This window comes from Leptinotarsa decemlineata, unplaced genomic scaffold (genome assembly GCF_025532065.1).
Source record: "Leptinotarsa decemlineata unplaced genomic scaffold, Ldec_3_MD MMD2_tig00000035_RagTag_RagTag, whole genome shotgun sequence".
NCBI lineage: Eukaryota > Metazoa > Arthropoda > Insecta > Coleoptera > Chrysomelidae > Leptinotarsa > Leptinotarsa decemlineata.
Genome location: NW_027412540.1, coordinates 26556357 through 26579497, shown reverse-complemented (window position 1 = coordinate 26579497; position 23141 = coordinate 26556357). Strand labels below are relative to the sequence as shown.

Below are 23141 nucleotides of genomic sequence, written 5' to 3'. Positions count from 1 at the left end.
ATTTGTTCATACAAGCAACACAAAATACTCCAACACAAAATACTAATCAATGATTTGCTTCCGAAGGGAAGCAAAGACCATAAAAAAGAGAAGAAGAAGAACCAATGATTCTGTCCCTCCAATCCTGAATGTTTCATATTTTAGGTTAAAACTTTTTTGCTTGTAATTTGAGTTTTCCAATAACAGTAATTTCAAAAAATATGGCAGAAAGTGCCGGAAATTGGTGTTTGATTGAAAGTGATCCTGGAGTTTTCACAGAGTTAATTCGTGAATTCGGTAATTATTAATACAATTCTTATGTGTACCCTATTGATGATTATGCTTTTTACAGGATGCCAGGGAGTGCAGGTTGAAGAACTGTGGAGTTTAGATGGCGAACAGTTCGAAAAATTGAAGTGAGATTATTACAAATGTTTTTTTCTTTACCAGTTGTATATAGCTGTTACTTTTTACAGACCAATACATGGTTTAATATTTCTGTTCAAATGGACAAAGGACGATGACATTTCTGGCTCACTAGTACAAGATAGTAGGTTAGACAAGATATTCTTTGCCAGACAAGTAATAGAAAATGCTTGTGCAACTCAAGCTATTCTCAGCGTTTTATTGAACTGCCGCCACACCGATTTGAAATTGGGGCATACCCTTTCAGAACTGAAAGACTTTTGTCAAGGTTTTGATGCCAACATGAAGGGGCTGACAATTAGTAATTCACAGGTTATAAGAACGGTTCATAATTCATTTGCAAGGCAGCAGATATTCGAATTTGATTCCTCAGTTTCAAATAAAAACGAAGATGTTTTCCATTTTGTTAGTTATGTACCTATCGATGGCAGATTATATGAATTAGATGGCTTGAAGCAAGGTCCCATCGATCTGGGAGCCATTCCAGCAGATTCCGAATGGACAGATATCGCAAGACCAATAATTGAAAAGCGTATCCAAAGGTAAATTCAATTTGTAATATATGCAATTTCATGTGCAATATAAAAACCATAAATTCGATGAGCAATGTTGAATCTGATGAGTGGTTTGAAAAACGGAAAGCAGAGCAAACGGTTGCGTTAAAATATCATGTGCCAGGTTACCAAGCATTCATTTATAAATGCCTCTCTGTGAACACGACTTATCTGTTTGTTTTTATTTTACTATTATATTAATATATTGCAATACATATTGAAATTTGGAACAATCATTATCTTTCGACAGAATATTTTGTTATCAACAACCAATCAGAGCACGAAATTCCTATTTTCATTAACTGACAGTTACGAATTCTATATCACTTTTTGACTTTGTTATTTGCTGAAACAACCTTAAAGAAAATTTTATTATTTTTGTTACACGTTGAGGTGCATGATCTCTGAAATGAATAATTGTTATTTTGCTTTATTACTTGTGTTATGTGTTGCGTTACATAATCTACAAATCCAGTGTAAGCAAACAAAAAGTAAATTTTGGTTTCAAGGCTCATGTTAGTTTCCGAAACATTTTTCCAGATACAGCGAAGGAGAAATACATTTCAATCTCATGGCTCTTGTAAGTGACAGGATAATGCTCTACAACAGGCAAATAGATGAAATTCATAAACAAGCCGAAGCTGCGGGCATGGAAACAGATTCTCAACAGGCTGAACTAACAAAATTACACCTTTTGATAATTGAAGAAGAAAAGAAGCGAAAAGGATATCAAGTGGAAAACATTAGGCGTAAACATAATTACTTGCCCCTGATTGTGGAAATTCTAAAAATATTAGCCAAGGAGGGAAAGCTCATGCCTCTTTATGAGCAAGCCAAGGAAAAAACAATGAAGAAACAGAAGTCAAAAGCTTCGACGTAACGTGTAATATTTATTGTCACTATATTTCATAAAACTTAGTTTTTATATACTTTTTCAAAAACACGACTGGAAATATTGAAAAGAAATGAATAATTAATGAAAATTTGAATAAAGATTTCTTTAAAATATTCGTCATTTTATCTAATACAAGTATTATAGTAAAATCAGAATGTATGCAAAACAGGTTAATTACTGAGGAGTCACAGATAAAGCCAATGAAATTAACACTTTCTTCTCATCAAATAAAATAAGTCTATCTGAAATAGACCAAATTAAATAAGATGAAGGTTTGATACAGTTGAGCCGTGTTGATATTTCAGAGTCCCAGGCACTTACCGTCTGGGTCGGATATAATTCAATATACAGCGTGGTATTAGCCGGGAAAGTAGTTGTTTTCTGGTGAATTTGATTCAGTCAACTCCTACATCATTGTAATCAAACATACTTCTAAAAAGGGAGTGAAAATTGAATGAATTTCCAGGCAAGGCCTATACACTTTAAAAATGTAAACATTTGCCACTAGTAATTAACAAATATATTAAAGACATTCTATCAATATGATTCACTTCATGAGAACAATGTTATATCGATTAACAACTCCTTCGAGAAATTCAAAGTGTTGGTCTGTCTAAATTGATCAACGGAGTAGAAATGAAATACAGCAGTGAGATACTTAATTGCAAACTTATTATAAAAACGTTTGGTGTTATAGGACATGCATTGTTGCATTTTATAAATACATCTTTTGAGCACTGGCAGATTCCCGAAGGAGCTCAAGACCAGTGTCCTTGTGCCAATTCAGAAAGTCCTTAACACAAATGAATCCTGGGAATTTAGACCAATCAACACTTTGCCTTGTATTGAAAAAGTATTAGAACTCGCAGTTTATAATCAACTCATTGAATATCTAGAAAATAATGATATTTTACTGAAATATCAGTCAGGTTTCAGAAAACACCATTCATGTGAGTCTGCATCACAAGTCACAATATCAAAATGGAAAGAATCAATAGATAAGGGATATTATATCATAGCCGTATTTTTAGATCTTAAAGGAGCCTTTGAGACAATTGATCGCCACATATTACTAAATAAACTGCAAAGTATTGGTATCAGGGAAACTGTTTTGTTATGGCTGACTGATTATTCATCACAACGCAAACAGGTAACCAAAATAAAGGATTCAATGTCATCATCTCGTAATGTCATTTTTGGGGTACCTCAGGGGAGTGTTTTGGGACCTATATTATTTTTAATCCACCTGAATGATATAGATACCATCCATGGTTGTGATTTCATGAACATTTTTGCAGACGACACTTTGTTATCAATTTCAGGAGATAATATAGAAACAGTAGCTGATCAAATGAATAATGAACTAAGAAATGTTTTCAAGTACATGAATCGCAATAAACTAAAACTCAACACCTCCAAAATATATGATCTTATCAACTGGTTATAAGCTATCACTCATCAACAATTTCAACATAAGATTACAAATTGCAGGTGATGTAATAGGGTTCCTAAGTGAATTCAAATACTTCATCGTGGATAATCGTTTGTCTCTTCATTCTCATTTTGATTATATATATATATATATATATATATATATATATATATATATATATATATATATATATATATATATATATTTGCCATCTTCTGGTCATGTCTGGTTTTTTCAACTAGACTCATTAGTTCGAACTCTGTGTCTCAATTTATAGGGATGGATGTTTCCGTTCCTACAGTTGCCACTACCTGTGTTTGCTCGACTACCTGTTTTGGTCTTATTACCTGAGCTGCCTCTCCTGCCTCTGTTATTGTACCTGTATTATCATGTGTCGAGTTTTGCTCGTTGAAAGATTCAATTAATGCTTTCCAATTAAAAAAAACTCATGAACTGTATAAAATATCATACTTGATTTTCTTTTTTCTGTTTTGTAATATATTTATTATGTATATCCTCATGTTGAAACCATTCTGGAATCATTGAATAATGATTTTTTTCCATTCTATCATATCATCATTTTTGTTATTTATGTCATTTATTTATATATTTTTGAAATAATGTATGTATATTAGGATGTCCTAAAGAAATCAATAAATATTATTATTATTCATCAATCTCAAAAGAACGATTTTGAATGCCTCATTCAAGGGAGTGGAGAAAATTTTTTGAAATAAAACCCAATAGCTATTTTGTAAAAAGTACCCTCAAGTATAGTCGATACGAAATCAATCCGAACAGCTAAATAAAAGACCTGATAAATTTACTAGTTAATACCGTATAAAACCTCCCACATAAAAATAATGATTAGACCTCATAAATTATACCACGCCGCCCATGTCATACGAAGAAACTGCCGACGTTCGATAACTAGTTTCTATGCCATTCGAATTGACTTCGTATAGACTATGCACACAATCAAAAGCATAAAAAGTTAAAAATTGTCATGAATTTATATCACATATGTAAAATTACATAATAAATCGGAAAAATACTTTAATAGTAGCTTAATAAGCAAATAATTCATATGTCTATGCAAGTCTTTCAAACTTGTTTGGTCCTCATGCAATTCATCGCAAATATATAATACATTATCAAAAGAAATGAACTTTAAACATTCAAGCCAGTCTCGAATATACCTACACAGTAGGTTGAATGGACTGACGCCTATTAGAAAACAACTACTCCCCTGGCTAATACCACGAAGGGCGTTGGATTATATCAGACAGACGTTAGTGCAGGAATCTCAGAAAATTTCCTGCATATGCAATTGGCAATACAACTTCAAGCATAGCTCACTCACTAATAAGAAAGTTTTTCTTCCTTATTCAGAGGAATCGGGCAAATTAGGGATATGCAGTTGGTTAGTACCTCGTCCACTAGATGGAGTGACATTTTGTTGTTTCGTTCCAACTTAGGAAGAGGAATGAAATACTCTGAAAGAATTCCGATTTCCAATTATGGCATATCATTGACTTTAGGTCGATGATGGCCACTATATTGCACTGATGAGTGGCTAACGAGCCCGAAACCGGTCTGCAAGTGTGCCCGTTCCGAAATTGAAGGTCGACCCTTTCAGTTGTATTGCCAATTGCATGTGCAGGAAATTTTCTGTGAAGATTCCTGCACTGACGTCTGTCGGATATAATCCAACGCCCTTCGTGGTATTAACCAGGGGAGTATTTGTTTTCTGATAGGTGTCAGTCAATTCAACCTACTGTGTAGGTATATCCGAGACAAGCTTGAACGTTTAAAGTTCATTTCTTTAGATTTGTTTACTGCCAGACTTAAAGCATAGCCCACTGACTAATAAGAAACATATAATACATTGTTTAATGTTAAAGCAATGAGGGTAATACTGTTTGAACACTTGGTTATATCTATACAAAATTTAAACAAACTTCACCTCAAATAGAAGAATAGAATATGAAAAAAAAATGTATTTAATAGATAAATAAAAAATTTAAAAGTAATATACATTTATAATAACAAAGTTGTAAAAATATTCACTTGAAATAAAGAAAGAAATTCAATGTTCTTCAGAAACATACAAGATATTTTTTGAAAGAAATGTTGCAAAACATTTTTTTGAACTGTTCAACAATCGGTTCAACATTTCCAGAAACTGAACAAATATGAATACAAATAAGTCACTTGTTAATGTCTTCCCACTCGGCAAGCTTGAATTTAGGAAATAATTACAATAAAACACCATTCGTGGATCAACTATTAAGTTTGAATCACATCACAATGTATCAAATAAAATCACCATTTTATATTCTTCTCATCATCATCATCACTGTCATCTTCATAGACCAAATGTCCATTTCTGTATATGTAACTCCTCAACTTGTGGGTTGGTGCTATCCCCTTCTCTTTTAAACATTCAATGCTTTCTAAAAGTGGATGTAAATGAGTACATTAGTTTTTCTAAATAAAATCACTTACTTTTAAGATCTTTTTGGAGTTCTTCGGGAACATTGTGTATCACTAGTTTCTTGAACATCATGTACAATTTCTCAGGAGAAAATCCTGGAAATTTTCTCGATATTTCCTTCCAGTCAACTAGTCGCCAATCTGTTTCTTGGCGTTCATCGAGTCTGAAAAAAAACGCAGAAAGGTCAACTTGTAAAGGACTAATGGTCATCGCTATATATATAAATTATAGATACAGAGACAGATACACTTACATATCTATTACGAGTCTTTTTGCCATCGCTAGATCTCCATCTGCAAACAATCGAGGATAGATCGTGATGTTCCAAGCTCTTTGCAATTTTATAACAGGAATACCCTCCATCTTTTTTGATACCTTTTTCCACTGTTTAGCTGTTAGTTTCTGGTTTTCTAACTGATATGGACTTTCGAGTTTAGCTACTTTGAGCATGCAATTAATTAGCTGTTCGGCCTTACTTGGAGTCCAAAAAATTTTTTTTTGTTCACATATACGCAAGTAGTGCCTTTCCACTGAATTACTTGGCCGATTTAATATCCGACCAAGATCAACAAATGGTTTTTTTGAGGATGTCGTTTCCATGAATTCAATTATCTGTTCGTCCTCGGCTTTTGTAAATCTGTGGAAAAAAATCGTATATTGAAACACAAAGAATAAAGTTGTGAAAAACAAAATCGTGGATTCTTATTCCCGGTAATCATGCTATAAACTTCTATTTGAGTATCTACCCAAGAATTTGCAACAAATTTCAACAGGTAATATTACTTTGTTGGCAAGTAAAGGGTAATATAACCTTGTTAACAGGTAAACAGAAATGGTAACGTCGTCAACAGTTAAGGCAACCTTGTACACCAGATCTTCATCACTCTTCTCGAGGCGCGTTTCACCAACAAAGTTGGCGTCTGTAGAGGATGAAGTAAATTAATTCCCAACTCTAAAACTCTTCTCTATTCATATCTAACAGGGTTCATTTTCACCTCTCAACACATAACAATGATTTTCAATAGAAATTAGCTGGAAATTTTCTCATGAAAGGTCCCGCTAATTTCAACAGAGAGGCACATGAAAAGCTAAACACGTTTTACAGGTAAGATAACCTTATTAACAGGCAATTCAAAATTGATAACAGACACAACAACCTCGCTAACAGGTAAGGCAATCTCGGTAACGAATAAGACAATCCCGTTAACAGGTAACGCAACATTGGTAACGGGTAAGGCTGCCCCGTAAACAGGTAACGCAACATTGGTAACGGGTAAGGCTGCCCCGTTAACAGGTAACGCAACCTTGGTAACTGGTAAGATAATCCCGTTAACTTTTTATGAATCACTCTGTTAAAATTAGTGGATTTTTTCACAAAACGGAAAATAATATTGCCCGTTTTTTGAAGAAAAAATGCGTAAACATAGCTTACAGAACGAATAATAGTTTCAAGTAAATTTATTAATAACTCCTGATCTATCCGGTGTCGGTTAGATCAGGAGTATATAAGCTGACTTGTGGCTCTTGCTCAAAACTGTATAAAGGCCAAACAGGGAAAACATTTTCCTAAAGAATTAGAGAGGACAGAAGTATTTTTGAAAATAGAAAGACCAATTCCACATTTGCAAACCGTCTGTTAGCAGAGGGACATATGACGTGTTACATTTAGAATAGAAAAAGTTTGAAACTCAATCTTCTAGAATATTTAGATTAAAAAATTCGGGTAATTTACTGAATGATGAATTGGAATTGAATAACTCCCCGTTTCTAAATATTTTTTCAAATGTGGAAACTGGCTCAGGTGTAATTTAATTCATTATAAACTCAGGAACTTGAAATCTAGTCACTTCAAATTGTAAAATTAGGTATATAAAGTATCGAATATGTAGAATATAGTTAGTAAGGTTACACCCGAAGAAGCCATTGTATGGCGAAATAAGTGTTGCGTTTATGTAAAACTGTTTAGTGAAAATCTCACAATAAAGTGATTTTTGAATACGTTAATCTGGAATGCTGCATCATCGACGTTTGATTTGTATGAGTTGAGAGTACCTTTATTAAAAATCATTAGTACTTACCGGCCAGTTATTTTAACCAAATTTCCAAAAATAGTTTTGAAACGAAGGTACACCCTGCGGGGTGGACGATTTTCTAACCCATGAGAAATATACTGCATAAATTTAACTTTTTCTTCTTTTGCCATTTTTCGGGGAAATTTGAAGAAAGCAGCAGGTTCAATATTCAGATTGTGTTCCTGAAAAATATAAAACCTAATGTTAACACTATAATATATGAGTCATATCCATAATTTGCACATTTTTTAATAAAATGAATTGCAATATGTACAATTTTTGTCCCTTGTGTACAGAATCTGTGCGTATCAAAGTTAATCATGAAAATGATAAGTATTTAAGGTATTTGGTGAACGTGAACAACTCTAGCCTGATTCATGATCTCTTAAGGAACATGAGCAGCATTCTTCATAAAATCACTCCGTATCTCCAATAAAAAATTCAGAAACAAATTAAATGACAATGATATATTACTTTTCTTTTATGAAGCGTAGACATTGGATGAAAAAAATCAACAACTCTTTACTCGCCATTGAGAAAAGAAGAGGATAAAAAACTTATTTGAAAATCATAATTGAAGACGATAAAAAATATCTAAAAAAAACAATAACTTACGTGATAATCTTACGATTGTAGAGAGAGTCCTTGGGAAAAAAAATTATTGTTGTCATAGAAACATAATAAAATGTAAGCATCTGATACGCATGAAATTTTCCATATGAAAATTATAAATGCTGAATGGAATAAGTAGTTGCAAATACAGTACTCACTTTACAAAACCTCTTCCAGTTGTTTTTGATAGTTTGGTCTTCCTTCTGGCTATAAGCACCAGTCTTCACTGAAAAATCTCTAGAAGCTTTTATTTCATCCAGAGTAGGTCTACTAGGTCTTTCCACATTGACATGTAAAGGAGGAATGTTGAAAGGAAGAACAATAACTAAGTTTTTCAATACCTCAGCTCCAACGTCCTCTAAATCTGAAATCAGTTTGAGAATGAATTATTCAGAATTTAATGATTCTATTATATGAAATGGAAATAACAGATATGGAATTCAATGTTTATATGAAAATAGTTGTTCCAAGCAGGCTTTTTCTTCCGTTTTGTGTCTGAAAGTTACTTGTTTGCATGATCTACACCTCTTTGTGAATAGTTTATAGAAGAATCCGCTCCATCTGAAGAACTCCTCAATACTGTTTTCTGAATAAGGAATTATTTATAGTTTAGGAAACAATACTGTTTTTCAATAGGTGAATAAATAAAGAAATAAAATTGAAAAAAACTTTTTCCCACAATGCTATTACTAGAATCACAAATAAAAGTTGATGAAAAAACTATATATGCTGACTTGCCGACTTATATTTTCTTGAGTCATACTATATTGGATTCAAAAACTTATTTTTTCATGTCATTTCTCCAATAGGCCTAATCCAAATTATGCCAGAGAAAATTTGTTTGAGTTGGTTTTCATGTATATTCTTCTGCATGACTGAGATTCACTGACCTGTGTTAGGTCTCTGTTATATCCAATTTTGTTTAAAATGCCTAATGCGGAATGAATTGGTTATAAAAATCGGTTTTAATGCTGGGAGAATGAGAAACATCTGGGAGACTACACTCTGTATCTCACTCAACTGTCTGTCAGATATAATTCATAATCCAGCGTGGTATTAGCCGGAGAAGTAGTTGTTTTCCGGCAGGAATTTATCTAAACCTACGGTGTAGGTAGTTGAGAGAGATGAATATTTTGAGTTTTATTTTGAAATCTTTAATTTCTTGAAAATAATTCCTACTATACTTCACTTATTAGGTACTTTTTATCAACGACACAAAAATCAAACTGTTGCATTTTTTGTTGTTTGCTAATAGATGAAGCATTTATGCACAGTTTAATTTTATACTAAGATTATTCAAGTACTTATATTTTATGAATGAAACAAAGTTAACTCTTGAAGATAAAATTAGTTTGTTACTTACCCATATTTCGCCAATTATGTCTGTTTATTCGTTTGACAGATCGTTCGATTTCTTCACAGGAATCGCTGCCACTATTCTCTCCCAGGTCATCAGAACAAACGTCAGTTTTCTTCTTTCTCATATTAGAATTTTCATCTGGCTCACCTTGAACTGTATCTGTGCTTTCATCTTTATTCATTTGCCGCCTTTCCAAAGAATCTTCGTTGCTTTCAATAGCTTCTTTCACGTCGGAGCAAATAGATATTTCTTCGTTCATAAGTATACTGATTTCATCTTTAGGTTTGCCAACACTCTCTAATATCTCTGGACCTGTAGATAACTGCATACTTGAATTACTGTTATTAAAGCTAGTTTCACGTTTAATTTTTTTCTCCAACTTTTTCAGAAAGTTGTCTATCGTTTTATATTTCTTCTTTTTTGTTGGCGTTTCAGCATCATCAGTAACTAATGAATCATCCTGCGATTTATGTTTCTTTTTTGATTCTACTTGTGAATTATCATTTAATTCTTCTGTGTGATGGGAGTTTTCGAAAGTGACTTCCGAATGAACAGATTCTCTTATTCTATTCTTATTTTTGACAGGAGATTCCTTCTCTGATACATTATTTTCCTCACTTACTTTTTTATTGTTTGAAAAATTATTTCTGTCCTCACTGACCATTTCTTTGTTATCTTCAAGATTCCTTTTCTCATTATTCTTTGATAACAGATTACGTACATTGACTTTGGATTCTTTCGTTTTTTCGATAGATGAAAAACTAATATCCAGTTCAGATTCACTAGACTCAGTTCTCAATCGATTTTTTTGTTTTGCTTTTTTAAAATCGTACAAATTGTTGTGTTCTACAACTACTTGTTTATTTTCAGAGAACGATGAAAATTGTTTTTCATTCGCAACATTTTTAGTACATGACACATCATGTAAAGTATTGTCTGACTCTGAACACTCAATATATTTTGATTTATCTTTTCTTCGTTTGTGTTTTCCTGCCTGTTTGAAACATTCTTGCACAATATTCGTCTCACAAGTCATTTCTTCTGTATTTTCAGAAGATGATATTTCATTTATTGAGTAGTTTTCTTTATGCAAATATTTCAAATCCAATACAGAACCACTACCGTTAACCTCCGATTTATGGTTGAATTTTTTGTGGTTGCCTTTTTTTGATTTGGACTTTTTTCTATCGAGATAGTTAATGATATTCTCTACAGTCTCTGAATCTTCTGATGAAACACTGCTACGAGGTATTATTTGTTCAGTATTATGTTCTGATTTCCGTTTTTTTCTCATTTCAATCAATGTTTTATCAGAGTTTTTGAATTCAATGTCCTTATTTTCCTCTGAAGAGGATACATTGAGGCAATCGCCAGAATTACTTCTTCTTCTTTTTTTATTGCTTTCTTTTGCGTCTTCCCTTTTTTTGTTAACTCTGATCTGGTCTACATTTGATTTGTGATTATTTGTATGCTTTGTTTTTCCTATATTCTCTGAATGATCTTCATCTTCACTTGGAATGGGGGTACTTTGTACTTCGTAGTACTCCAAAAGATTATCTATGAAGCTTTTTTCATTACCATCTTGAGAATTGCGTTTCTTTTTGGTGTTTTTTTTTACAGAACACTTAGTTTTAGACTTTTTTATACTAATACTTCCACTTTTGCATCCTTCACTATTTAAATAACCAGTATTTGATTGAGATGGCGAATTCTCAGAATATTTCTTTTTATTTTTTTTTAAAACACATTCCTCTGGCGCATCAATGATTACTTTACTGACTCCGTTCATTGAGGTACTCATTGAGGTACTATTACTTTCAATTGGAGAATGATCTACGGGACTGGAACTACCATTTGTACTGATCTTATCTTTCTTCACATTCTTTTTCAAACTCATAACATCTCGTGGCGAAAGACTCAATACTGATCCATTATTTCGAGTCTCTTCTCTGAAGTCTGATGGGCGTCTACCTTCATTTTCACTGAAATCACAAAAAAAATTGTCTGAATCACTTCTGCTACTGACCATATTTTCTTCGCTATTTTTGTTTTGAACACTGTTGAGAGATTCGAACTTCTTCGATAGATAATCACTGAAGATAAGAGAACTAACTAAACTTGTATCAAGATTCCTCTCTTCCTTATTCATACTTCCTTCACTTGTATTTGCACACATACCTAGACATCTTTTATATATCTTTCTGTACAGACTATGAGGTATTTCTTCTTTTTCTATAAATTCCTGGTGAATTTATTATTCCAATGAACGGTTTAATTATAAACATTCCTTATTGTCTCCCAACTAACAACATCAATTTAATATTCTTTATACGAATGAGAAGACTTCCATATAATATTTAACTTAATCTCTATGTTTTGATTACCAATATTCCAATCTGCATTTTCAAATCTCCGGACTCACATGGTTTTAAATCTTCTTCTTTTTTATTGGAATTCGCCCTGAAAGTGAAAGCACAGTGCCTAAAGTTTTCTGTGGTGAAAGAACAAGGCGATGGACGGTACTGATCCATTTATAATAATAATAATAATAATTTTAATTATCCTGGTAAACAATCAAAAAGGTACATTGTGTAGGATTTGTCATAGAATATTTTTAAAATAAAACTAAAAATAGGTATACAATTTGCTAAGAGTAACACATTCATTGAAATTTTTATTTCATTATTCAATCATTTCCTGTAGGGGGTAATAGTTTTTCTCGACTAGGAGAGACTTAAGTGTAATTTTGAAGCTGTGGATGATACTACAGTTTTTCAGTTCAAGGGATAGCAAATTAAATAATCTGAGCCCTATTTGAAACGTTAGCGCGTTTTAATTTTCTGTTGTACATGAAAACAATAATATATGACTCCGTGGTGAAAGTCAACAAGCAAAGATTTGTCCCCAAGAGGTCCATTTTAGAAATTATATGAATTGAATATTATGTGTTACGTCTTTTTGTAATTAAAAGACCAGGGGCCCAAATCTTGACATAATGTCATATTGAATAGAACTGGCCGATACTTAATGAAAATCCATATTAAAAAACTTATCAAGCATAACCTCTTATGCTTGAGGAAGCTATTCCTTAGAGAAACACGTGTCGCGGTTTTTGTAAAACCATTTATAGTGAAAATCATACAATAAACTGTATTGATTAGTTTTTTAACAATATCATATTGCTATGCAAATACTAGATTCTCGAATTACATGGAACGATAAAAAAGCCGAAAGAGTAAAACGTGAATGGAAGTACTGCTAATTGTTGGAATCAGTCGATTGGAAATACGATTGGAATACGATAACGTATTCAAGAAACACTTTATCGTGAGATTTTTACTACACAGTTTGACAAAATTCAGGTTACTTTTCAGAACATATACGATCACTGTGAAGAAATCAGTCACGTCATAATATGGACTGGGAATCGAAGAGAGAAATTGCTCTAACAACTGAAAAAAAGAAGAAGAGATTCACATCTGGGCATTTACGTCACCGATACTCTTAATGCCAGATACGTCACGATGTTTTACTTGTTGCACATTTCCATTGTGAAAATTTTAGGATTTGATTTGTCACTTGTCACATGGTGCTGTGACGCAGTAGCCAAGACGTTGTGTGAACTGCAGATCGAATATATGCAAAAGTGACGTAATGGCCAGTCCATATTTATAATGTCTATGGGACCAACTGTGGGGTACCAACTGTTGTTTGTTTACAATTTCAGTTTCAAACTTTTTTATAATTACTCACTATCGAAAATATGAAAAATGTGGTAATTTATGTGACTACATTTGTCAATGAACAAAATAAAATAATTCACACACCATAATAGGCACAGAATATATAGGCTTCCACTTATAAATCATTCAGAAATTGGTTCCAGGTTTGAAGGAGGTATATGAATGAAAGTATGGATTACAAGGAAGCTTGGACTCTTACTAAAAAGGTTTTTCCCATTTTGGAAGAGACTTGCTCCTTGATTCATTTGGAAGATAGGCCATTTTCAAAACAAGATCTTCAAATTGTAGCTGAATTCATAAAGAAAACAAGTTTATCAAGCCACATTCAGAATCTCATTATATCAAAAATTGAACAGAAATTGAGAGAAGAAGTAGCGCCAGAGTTTTGGTCATACTTCAAGAACAACGAACATGAAAACAAAGGGTTCAAACAGTTTTATAATGCCATAAACGCTTTATACGATTCATTTAAGCAACTTGATCATGAAGTCTCGAAACTTGGTATGTTTAAGAAAATCATCGAGCTGGAAGAATCTCTGTATAATGAAAATTGTGACCACAATGCCCTCAAATTGATCTTGAGGGCTACTCTCCTTTCAGAGTTGAATTTGGATTATCAAACGGTTGTTATGAATTTTTATGAAGCTGCTCTCAAAATGGAAGACATTGAACAAGGAAATGACTCACAATGCATAATTTGCTCTCAAGAACGTTTACACTGTAATTGTTTACACTTATTTCAAGAGACAAATAGGTAATTGATATTATAAGTAGAACCTGTGCTGTAGAATAATTTGAACACAAAATCCTTTTTACGTACACCAGTAATGTGGAACTATTCTCACACGTTTCTCTGTTCAAGCTGACATCATCAGGAGATTATAACCTTATATAGCACTTCAGCTATTTGGAAACACATGTAATTTCACTGAATTCCAAAGTTCTTTACTTGATTACCTTACCAAAAATGCATTTTATAGTACTGAAGAATTTCTTCAACACTAGCTATTATTGTGTAGTCACTTTATTTTACTTGTACAAATAATAATAATAAAAAAAAATTAGATTTCACAATTTTAACTAATTTAAGCTACTTGCATATATTATCTGTCACTGTTCTTGCATCTTTTTATTATGTCCACTTAACTTCTAATAACATGTATATATACACTAACTATAGATAAGCACAGTTGCTTTATGTCCGGTTCTGACTAGTCTGATAAAGTTTTATACTGTATGTACCACATGTATAAAATCTTTTAATGATGAATAAATTTCTATTCTATTCTATTCTATTCTTATATTGAACCGGTGTAATTGAATCCTTATAATAAATTCAATATAAAATTCATATATATTGCTATCGATATGAATGTAGCCCTTGATTATGATATAAGACCATCATTTGAAATTTTGTGAATGGTTTTCACATTGTCTGGTGGGAGAAGGGTAATTCATTGAGCTGATGATCTACTTAACACTGATAGTTTTTTAGAAAACTTGGCGAAATGATGCTGTTGGAACCTTTGGTGGGACAGACGCTGACAAATTTGATATATAGATATATTCATTCCCACATTCAAAAAATTTGTAAAGATAGCTTCGATACATCTTTTGTATCAATATTGGAAAAGGTATTTATCCCAATCAACATAACTTTTTAGGCACACTCACACGAAGTAGTAGTACAAAAATTACTCCATCTGAAGTTGAACTGTAGTGTTTGAATTTTTCAGTGGTTACAAACCGTTGTGTTGAATTGGCTTCGGAATATCTATTGTTATGATTTATCAGCTGCCCTTGCAGAGTCGATGGACGTTTTCGAGAAGAAGTTGGTTAATTTTCTATACAACAGCTACACCAAAATAAGGATCGATCAGTTATTCAATATAATAATAGGTGAGTGAATCACCTCTAATGAATTTGTTTTAATTTTCATATATTTTAGAATACCCAGAATCACTTCCAGCTTTGGAGGACTTGAGATTATGCCTGCCAAGAACTGATTTGAAATCGGTACTTGTTAAGAAACTACAGAAAGCTATGGAAACGAGACTGTTACATCCTGGAGTAAGCACCCCAGATGTTCTGACAGCATACATAGCTGCCATCAGATCTCTCAGGGTCTTGGACCCAACCGGCTTACTGTTAGAAACGGTTACCCAACCTGTTCATCAATATTTGAGGAGCAGAGATGACACAGTTAGGCAAGTTTTGTCGTTATACGAGGTCTGTTCAAAACATAAGGAGAGAGAAAGAGAGAGAAATGTGTTTATTGTCCTAGGAAAACGTTCCTGTTGACAAACGTCAACTTTGTGAACTTGTCAGTTTTTCAGCTGTATGCATTCATAATTTTAATTTTTCAGATGTGTCGTTAGCAGCTTGACTGAAGAAGGGCCCAATGACTTGGCAGAAGAATTAGTGAGAGGCGAAGCTGTCCAAGTGGATGAAAACGCGCCCTCTAATGAGGATACCGCAAACTGGGAGACCTGGGTACCCGACCCTGTTGATGCTGCTCCAAGTAAGAAGGAACTGAATCATTAGCAACGTTGTGCATTCACGATTATAATTTCAGGTAAAACTTGTATGATTCGCCGGACGTCTGACATAATTTCAATGCTGGTGAATGTGTACGGCAGCAAAGATTTGTTCGTGAACGAGTACAGGACACTTCTTGCCGATAGGCTCCTGACACAGTACTTGTGTGACACTGAAAAAGAGATACGCTACCTGGAATTGCTGAAGTTGCGTTTCGGTGATTCCCAGTTGCATTATTGTGAGGTAACTTAAAGCCGTGGTTGTTTGACACTCATTTATCATGTTTTGCGCCGCAGGTCATGCTGAAAGATATAGCCGATTCGAAGAGAATAAACCAACATATAAAGCAAGATCCAGATTATACGGAGAGTGATATACCAATTACTGCTATGATTGTGTCCGCCCAGTTTTGGCCTCCATTCAAAGAGGAGAAGTTGGAGTTGCATAGCAAGCTGCAGACCCAAATAGCTACTTACATAACTGCATTCGAAACTTTGAAAGGTAGCCGGACGCTGTGCTGGAAAAACCATCTGGGGTTTGTCGATCTGGAAATCGAACTGGCTCATAGGACGTTGAATTTATCTGTTTCACCTGTTCACGCCACTGTTATTATGCACTTTCAAGACAAAAGTAAGTTCATAATTGCCATTTATTCAAAAATATGATAGAACTGACTGAGACGTGATGAAAATCCATCATAATTTATTCATAAAATACACTTGAAAGTGGAAATCTTAAAATTATATTCAATTCAATGATGATTTTTACTCTTGTACCAAGGGTGTAATAGTGGGGAACCCCCTTTAGTCCCTTGTTAGCTGAAAATTTCATGAACAACCTAGAGAATAAAATCCACACCAATCAGCTTATTCAAACATTATGTAACTCTAACTTCTTTTGGTGATCCTACAGACTACAGAACAAATAATAATTTGAGTAAATTCATAAATAACAATAAAACTCCAGTGTCTCATAGATCTGGAGTCTACAAGTTGACTTGTGGTTCTTGTCGAAAATTTTATATTGGACAAACCGGGAGAACTTTCTCCAAAAGAATAAAAGACACTAGAAGTAGTTTTTTGAATGGAAAGACCAGTTCAACATTTGCGAATCATCTTTTGACTGAGAGGCACGTGAACTCAATCTTTTGAAATATTTAGAAATCATTTGATGTATAAAGTCAGGATTATTGCTCAGTGATCAAATATATTTGAATTGTTCGCCCATTTCTTTAATTTGAAACCAACCTATTGCCTTCATTTTTGAAGTTTCTTTTTTACTTAAGGCAGTTGGCATTTGGAGGAACTCAGCAAAGTTATGCAGTGCCCCCCCACAATACTGAGGAGGAAAATTGGTTTCTGGCAGTCGCAAGGTATTATTGTTGAAACTACACAGGATGTGTTCTGTATCCAAGAAGATCTAATAAGTAAGGACAACAGTATACAAGAAGACTTGTTTGTGGAAGAATATGAATCCGAATCAGCTATGGCTAGTGCTCAGGATCAGAGAGAAGAAGAACTGCAGGTAATTTTTCAGTTCTTGAGACTCTTACGTGTTGTCTTTTTTATATAGGTTGGTTGTATTTCCTATTGACTGCAAAACAGGTATACATATTTCATTCATTTCTTTCTTCTTGAAACTCTTTGCGAAAATATTAGGAAGGTGTTACGATATTTACTTGAGGTTCGTTTTTAAAACAACAACACTAATAAATAATATTTATACAACTTTTATTTACTTAATACACAACTACTGCACTGATTATAATTCACTTAAAATACTCGCTTGCTTGAGACTTCGAACACTCTCTTCCTAATATAATCTTGCCGAAGGAACTCGCTCTTTTATAGTAAGATCGATGCATCTAGAATTTCTAGAAATTCCATAACCATCGCGATGCTTCGCTTGCAGGATCGACGTTCGAATTACGTCTTACCAACTATAGGATCCAACAAAGCTTTCCATACTATTTTTTCTGAATGTTTAATGTAAAACAAAATGTAGAAATGGACCTTCTCAATAATGTGTTGTGTTGGATAGAATTTCATATGAGATATCGTAGTTTGGTGGTCTAATGAAAGGAATTACACCAGTTCCTAATGATGTGAAAGTACTTGTTCCTCAAGGATCTGTGTTGAGTCCATTGTTATTCTTGATTATTACTAATTTGAACGTGTGTCCCACCTTGATTCGTTTCCGAGTAAAGAGGTATCAAAGTTTTACTAAAAATATTGTTTTATTGATTGATAAAAATAATTGTGATATTGATCACAATTATTTTTGCAGATTTTGATTAAACTACTCGGGTTTGTTACGAGTAACAAAGGGTCTTCCAAAAATAAATTAATAACTAGATATCTAGAGAATACTTTTACAGACGAATGATTCTATTTTTAATAGCTGTTAATTTTTACGTGCTGCATTTACTTCTGATTCAGTTTTATGATGGTGATTTTATTTGTTGTGAAAGAGAGGGAGTGAGAGCGGTAGAATGCGAGCGACAGTGAGAAAGAGAGCGGTAGAATGCGTAGGAAAGTTAAAGAGAGAGAGCGGTAGAATGCCAGCGACAGTGAGAAAGAGAGCGTTAAAATGCGGGGGAAAGTTAGAGAGATAGAGAGCGGTAGAGTGCGAGTGACAGTGAGATAGAGAGGGAGAGAGAGAGAGAGCGGTAGAATGCCAGCGACAGTGAGAGAGTGAGAGCGGTAGAATGCGGGGAAAAGTTAGATAGATAGAGAGCGGTAGAGGGCGAGTAATAGTGAGATAGAGAGAGAGAGCGGTAGAATGCCAGCGACAGTGAGAGAGATTGAGAGCAGTGGAATGCGAGTGACAGTGAGATAGAGAGAGAGCGGTAGAATGTGAGAGGCAGTGAGAGAGGGGGAGATAGACAGTGCGAGCGACAGTGAGAGAGATTGCGAGCAGTAAAATGCTAGCGACAGTGAGAGATATTGAGTGCAGTAAAAGGCGAGCGACAGTGAGAGAGGGAGGGGGGAGAGAGCGGTAGAATGCGAGTGACAGTGAGAGGGAGAGCGGTAGAATGCGAGCGATAGTGAGATCATTAGAATGCGAGCGACAGTGAGATAGAGAGAGCGGTAGAATGCGAGAGGCAGTGAGAGAGAGAGAGGGAGAGAGCGGTAGAATGCGAGAGGCAGTGAGAGAGAGAGAGGGGGAGAGAGCGGTAGAATGCGAGCGACAGTGAGAGGGAGAGCGGTAGAATGCGAGCGACAGAGAGAGAGAGAGAGAGAGAGAGAGCGGTATAATGCGAGTGACAGTGAGAGATGGTGAGAGAGAGGTAGAATGCGAGCGGCAGTGAGAGAGAGAGGGGGAGAAAGCGGTAGAATGCAAGCGACAGTGAGAGAGAGAGTGAGAGCAGTAAAATCCCAGCGAGAGTGAGAGAGATTGCGAACAGTAAAATGCGAGCGACAGTGAGAGAGGGTGGGGGGAGAGAGCGGTAGAATGCGAGTGACAGTGAGAGGGAGAGCGGTAGAATGCAAAAGGCAATGAGAGAGTGAGGGAGAGAGAGTGGTAGGATGCGAGAGAGAATGAGAGGTTTTTCAAGAATTCTAAATGAAAACAACATCTCTCAGTAACCGAGCTTGATTTTTGTGACAGAAGTTATGCTTTCTCTAAAACTTGAGGCCTGAACAATTTTCTAGAATTTCTGTATTGTTGTTCATTATTCTGATATAAAGCCACTTTTATCACCAAATCTACATTACATATACATTCGTTTCTCATTCAATTTTGTATTGTTTCTTCATAACGTGAATTAATTTACCTTTTTTACTTTCTCTTGCCCTTTTATTTTGTTGTAGCTAAAGATATTCATTTCTCAAAAGCTACAATTTGATTCCAGTAAACCATTTCACATAAACGACAAAAAAATGTTCTCATTACGTGGTTCTCATTAAGAATAATTACAACAGATTGTTTTTTATGTTTCAGACATTCTGGTCTTATATTGTTGGTATGTTAATGAATTTGGATACATTACCCCTGGAGAGGATACATCAAATGTTGAAAATGTTTGCTTTCCAAGGCCCTACCATTGAATGCAATCTCCAGGAATTGAAAGTATTTCTGGATAGAAAAGTTCGGGAACATCACCTGATTTATTCCAACGGTTACTACAAACTACCAAAGTGATTTGAGGACTTGGACTGATGGTTATAGATGCGACAGTTGTGTTATACTTTTTATTGTACAAAATGAGAGAAATAACAATACAAAACCTCTTATTTATAATTACATCAATAAATAGTAAACTGTAACTTGTGTTTCAATTTGTGTGAAACTACGTAAGCTCTTTTGAAAATACAGGTTTTGGCTTTCTACTTTTCCAGCTTTATACAAAAATATGTGGAAATCTTCCAAAGACGGAGAATTGGAAAGCCAAAATCTTTCTTTCCAAAAAATTAATCTCTCCTTAAAAAGTACACCTTTCAATTTATACATAAGCTCCTCTGATTTTTTCCTATTTGTTCGAATTCTTATTTCATATACCAACGAATAGATGCTCTTTGTTTATTTATAAATACCTCTGAATATCAAAAATCGTATTTAAATATTCTCATAAGTGTGCCAAAGCAATTTTCCGGGTTTTTAGCGCGGTTTGCAGGTTTTGATGCCTGAAATTTCGTCTACTACTGCGGTAGACATCAAATGCAGTAGTAGACGAAACGTCAAGTATAAAAACCTGCAGGTCACGGTCAAAAAAACCCCGGAAAAGTTTACATTCTTTGATTTTCATAAGAGTTTGGCAGTCTAATGAAGGTATTTTTGTTACCTCCTAATAAAAGGTGATACTAAGATACTTCAATGTTTATTTTTCAATAAATAAACAAAAATATTTTTCAAAGCATTCAAGTTCAACAAAATATATTTTTATTAGTGCCACCCTACATCAGAGGCACTGAAACTCACAAAGATGTAAGATATATTGATGTTTAACACAGGGGAAAACATAACATTATTTTCAAACATCTGTTTTCCAACATTTTCGAAACTTGGTTCATATCAAGTTGATATATACTCAAAAATTATTTAAGCATTTGGTAAGAAGCCTAATAGTTGACTGATTTATTATATCGAGCTATTCAGCTATTATTGTTGCCCTAATTATCAACTGTTATCATCGTGTGAAACGGAAATTGTATATTATCAACTACAAATTGAGTGGCAATTTTATTCTAGTTAACATTTCGAATATTCATTGATGAAAAAAAGAGAAATAGTGCTGTAGTGCGTTCAGTGCTGTGGTATCGAAGGATTCAACGGTGCCACGGGCATCGGATTAGTTATAATAAACGGTCGGAAATTGATATTGTGTTTAGTTTATTCGCTGTTGTTATTGTTTTTAGTTTTTGTAGTTGGTTATAAGTAACTTACCACAAAATCCCCTATAATATCTTTAATTTCGTTTTTATATGAGCGCACGCCTATGGTAAAAGAACGAAATTGGATCCGCACTTCCTTTCGAGGTCATCGAGAACTATGTGAATTTATGAATGAAAGTAGTGGGAGTGGTCTTACTGGTTAATTTTTACTATGGTTAGAGGTTGAACTGAATTGCCGGTAAAACAGAATAGATATATTCTCAATTGGGATAAATTGCCTTTTAGAAGTAATCTTTCGAACAACTTGTGGAAACCTGTTTTAACTTGAAATTTGAAAAATGATTTTTGTCTCGATTTCAGCAAAAAATTCCATCAAAAATAATAGAATCAATTATTCCAATCTCTTTTAAATACTTAGCCCTAATTTGGTATCTCAAAATGTTACTTTTTCCGAGACTCAAATTATTTACTCTCGAAGTCACAGTTTGGTGGTTTGGACAAAAATCTATCAACCACACAGGCTGTATCTGAACTGATGCAAGGAACAGTGTCTTTCGAGCGGGTAGAAGCACTCACAGCTGTATTTTATGACGTTCTGAAGGCCTTTGACTGTGTGTCGCATTCGATCTCACTAGAAAAACTCCCATATACTATGGAATAAGGCCCAAAGGAGCTGATTTGATCCAATTTTATTCATCTAATAGAATGCAGGCCGTTGAGCATAACACAGTGAGATCTCCGGCATTGAATGTAATTGCAAATATGCCCCAGGGGTCTATCTTGGGACCTCTTCGATTTATACTATATGCTAAAGAACTTCCACATCACAAGACTTCTTTCAACACCATTTAGTGTGCTGATAATACCACGTTTTATGATAGTCACCCTGATAATGAACACTCTAATGAACAAACCGAAGATGCAATAGAAAAATTAATACATTCGTTGCAGCTAATAATTTTTGTCTAGAAAAAACTAATACAATCACTTTCACTCTGAAATAGCTGAAAAGACTGCAAAAAGTCCCTCGACTTTTTGGGAGTTATTCTAGATCTGAAGCTCAATTGGAAAGACCTTCTAAACTATCCAGTGCTCTTTATCCGCTTCTTAGAATTACTAAATTTATTCTGTTATGTATTTCTAGCAGTATACAGCAGGGGCTATTTCATTCTAAGGTATCTCAAGGAATACTTTTCGGGCCAGCGAAAACTCAAACGATTCCCGTGGGTTGGGCTACCTATCGGGCGCATCCCCAGGTGGCGGATATTCACCTCCAACAGCCAGGACGCTTCCTGCGGCGGGTGCCAGGAGCTTCGCCTTGAATAAAGGCAAAGAACCGGCTGTTCCTGCAGGAAAGCGCTTTCACTTGAGCACCTCCACGGAGGGAACCCCAAGAAGGTTGAATAAGAAGCCTCACAACGACAGTAATATCGTTGCACCTTCCAAAACCTTCGCGGGGACCATCATAGATGAGACTCGTACGGTAAGGTTACCACAGAACGGAAGAGTCTCATCAAAAATCAATTGCTGAAGGAGATTTTCTATTTTTCATGTGATACAATGGAATGAGTAGGTATAGTCTATCAATTATTACAAGCTAAAATTAACAATTGTATGATTCATTCTGTTTAAAGATTTGTTATTCGAAAGGTTCTTTGCTGTGATTAGTATGTTACTGCTGAACTGAATAAATTGGCCAT

General features: G+C 34.4%; 3 protein-coding genes across 4 annotated transcripts; 2 read left to right on the top strand and 1 right to left on the bottom strand.

Annotated features, from left to right (window-relative positions):
* The first annotated feature begins 107 nt into the window (after positions 1-107).
* Positions 108-1967, top strand: Uch-L5 (Ubiquitin carboxy-terminal hydrolase L5). The gene is made up of 4 exons (XM_023172385.2): positions 108-276; positions 332-395; positions 456-947; positions 1500-1967. Exons 1-4 carry the CDS (start codon positions 201-203, stop codon positions 1837-1839), a joined length of 972 nt encoding a protein of 323 aa, XP_023028153.1. The 5' UTR covers positions 108-200; the 3' UTR covers positions 1840-1967.
* A 3306-nt stretch (positions 1968-5273) lies between these two features.
* Positions 5274-12271, bottom strand: LOC111516216 (uncharacterized). 2 transcript variants are annotated; one of them, XM_023172402.2, is made up of 7 exons: positions 12006-12271; positions 9831-11809; positions 8626-8831; positions 7862-8037; positions 6037-6420; positions 5795-5946; positions 5274-5742 (listed from the first exon to the last, which is right to left on the bottom strand). In XM_023172402.2, the coding sequence occupies exons 1-7, from the start codon at positions 12011-12013 to the stop codon at positions 5612-5614; spliced, it is 3036 nt and encodes a 1011-aa protein (XP_023028170.2). In that variant the 5' UTR covers positions 12014-12271; the 3' UTR covers positions 5274-5611. The 2 variants fall into 2 exon arrangements, with proteins under 2 accessions (XP_023028170.2, XP_023028164.2); XM_023172396.2 differs by having other exon boundaries at positions 9831-12271.
* A 1226-nt stretch (positions 12272-13497) lies between these two features.
* morula (anaphase promoting complex subunit morula) lies at positions 13498-20376 on the top strand. Its single transcript, XM_023172412.2, has 9 exons — positions 13498-14324; positions 15066-15204; positions 15307-15469; positions 15519-15777; positions 15937-16091; positions 16146-16351; positions 16405-16738; positions 17394-17632; positions 20051-20376. Exons 1-9 carry the CDS (start codon positions 13729-13731, stop codon positions 20249-20251), a joined length of 2292 nt encoding a protein of 763 aa, XP_023028180.2. The 5' UTR covers positions 13498-13728; the 3' UTR covers positions 20252-20376.
* The last annotated feature ends 2765 nt before the right edge of the window (positions 20377-23141 follow it).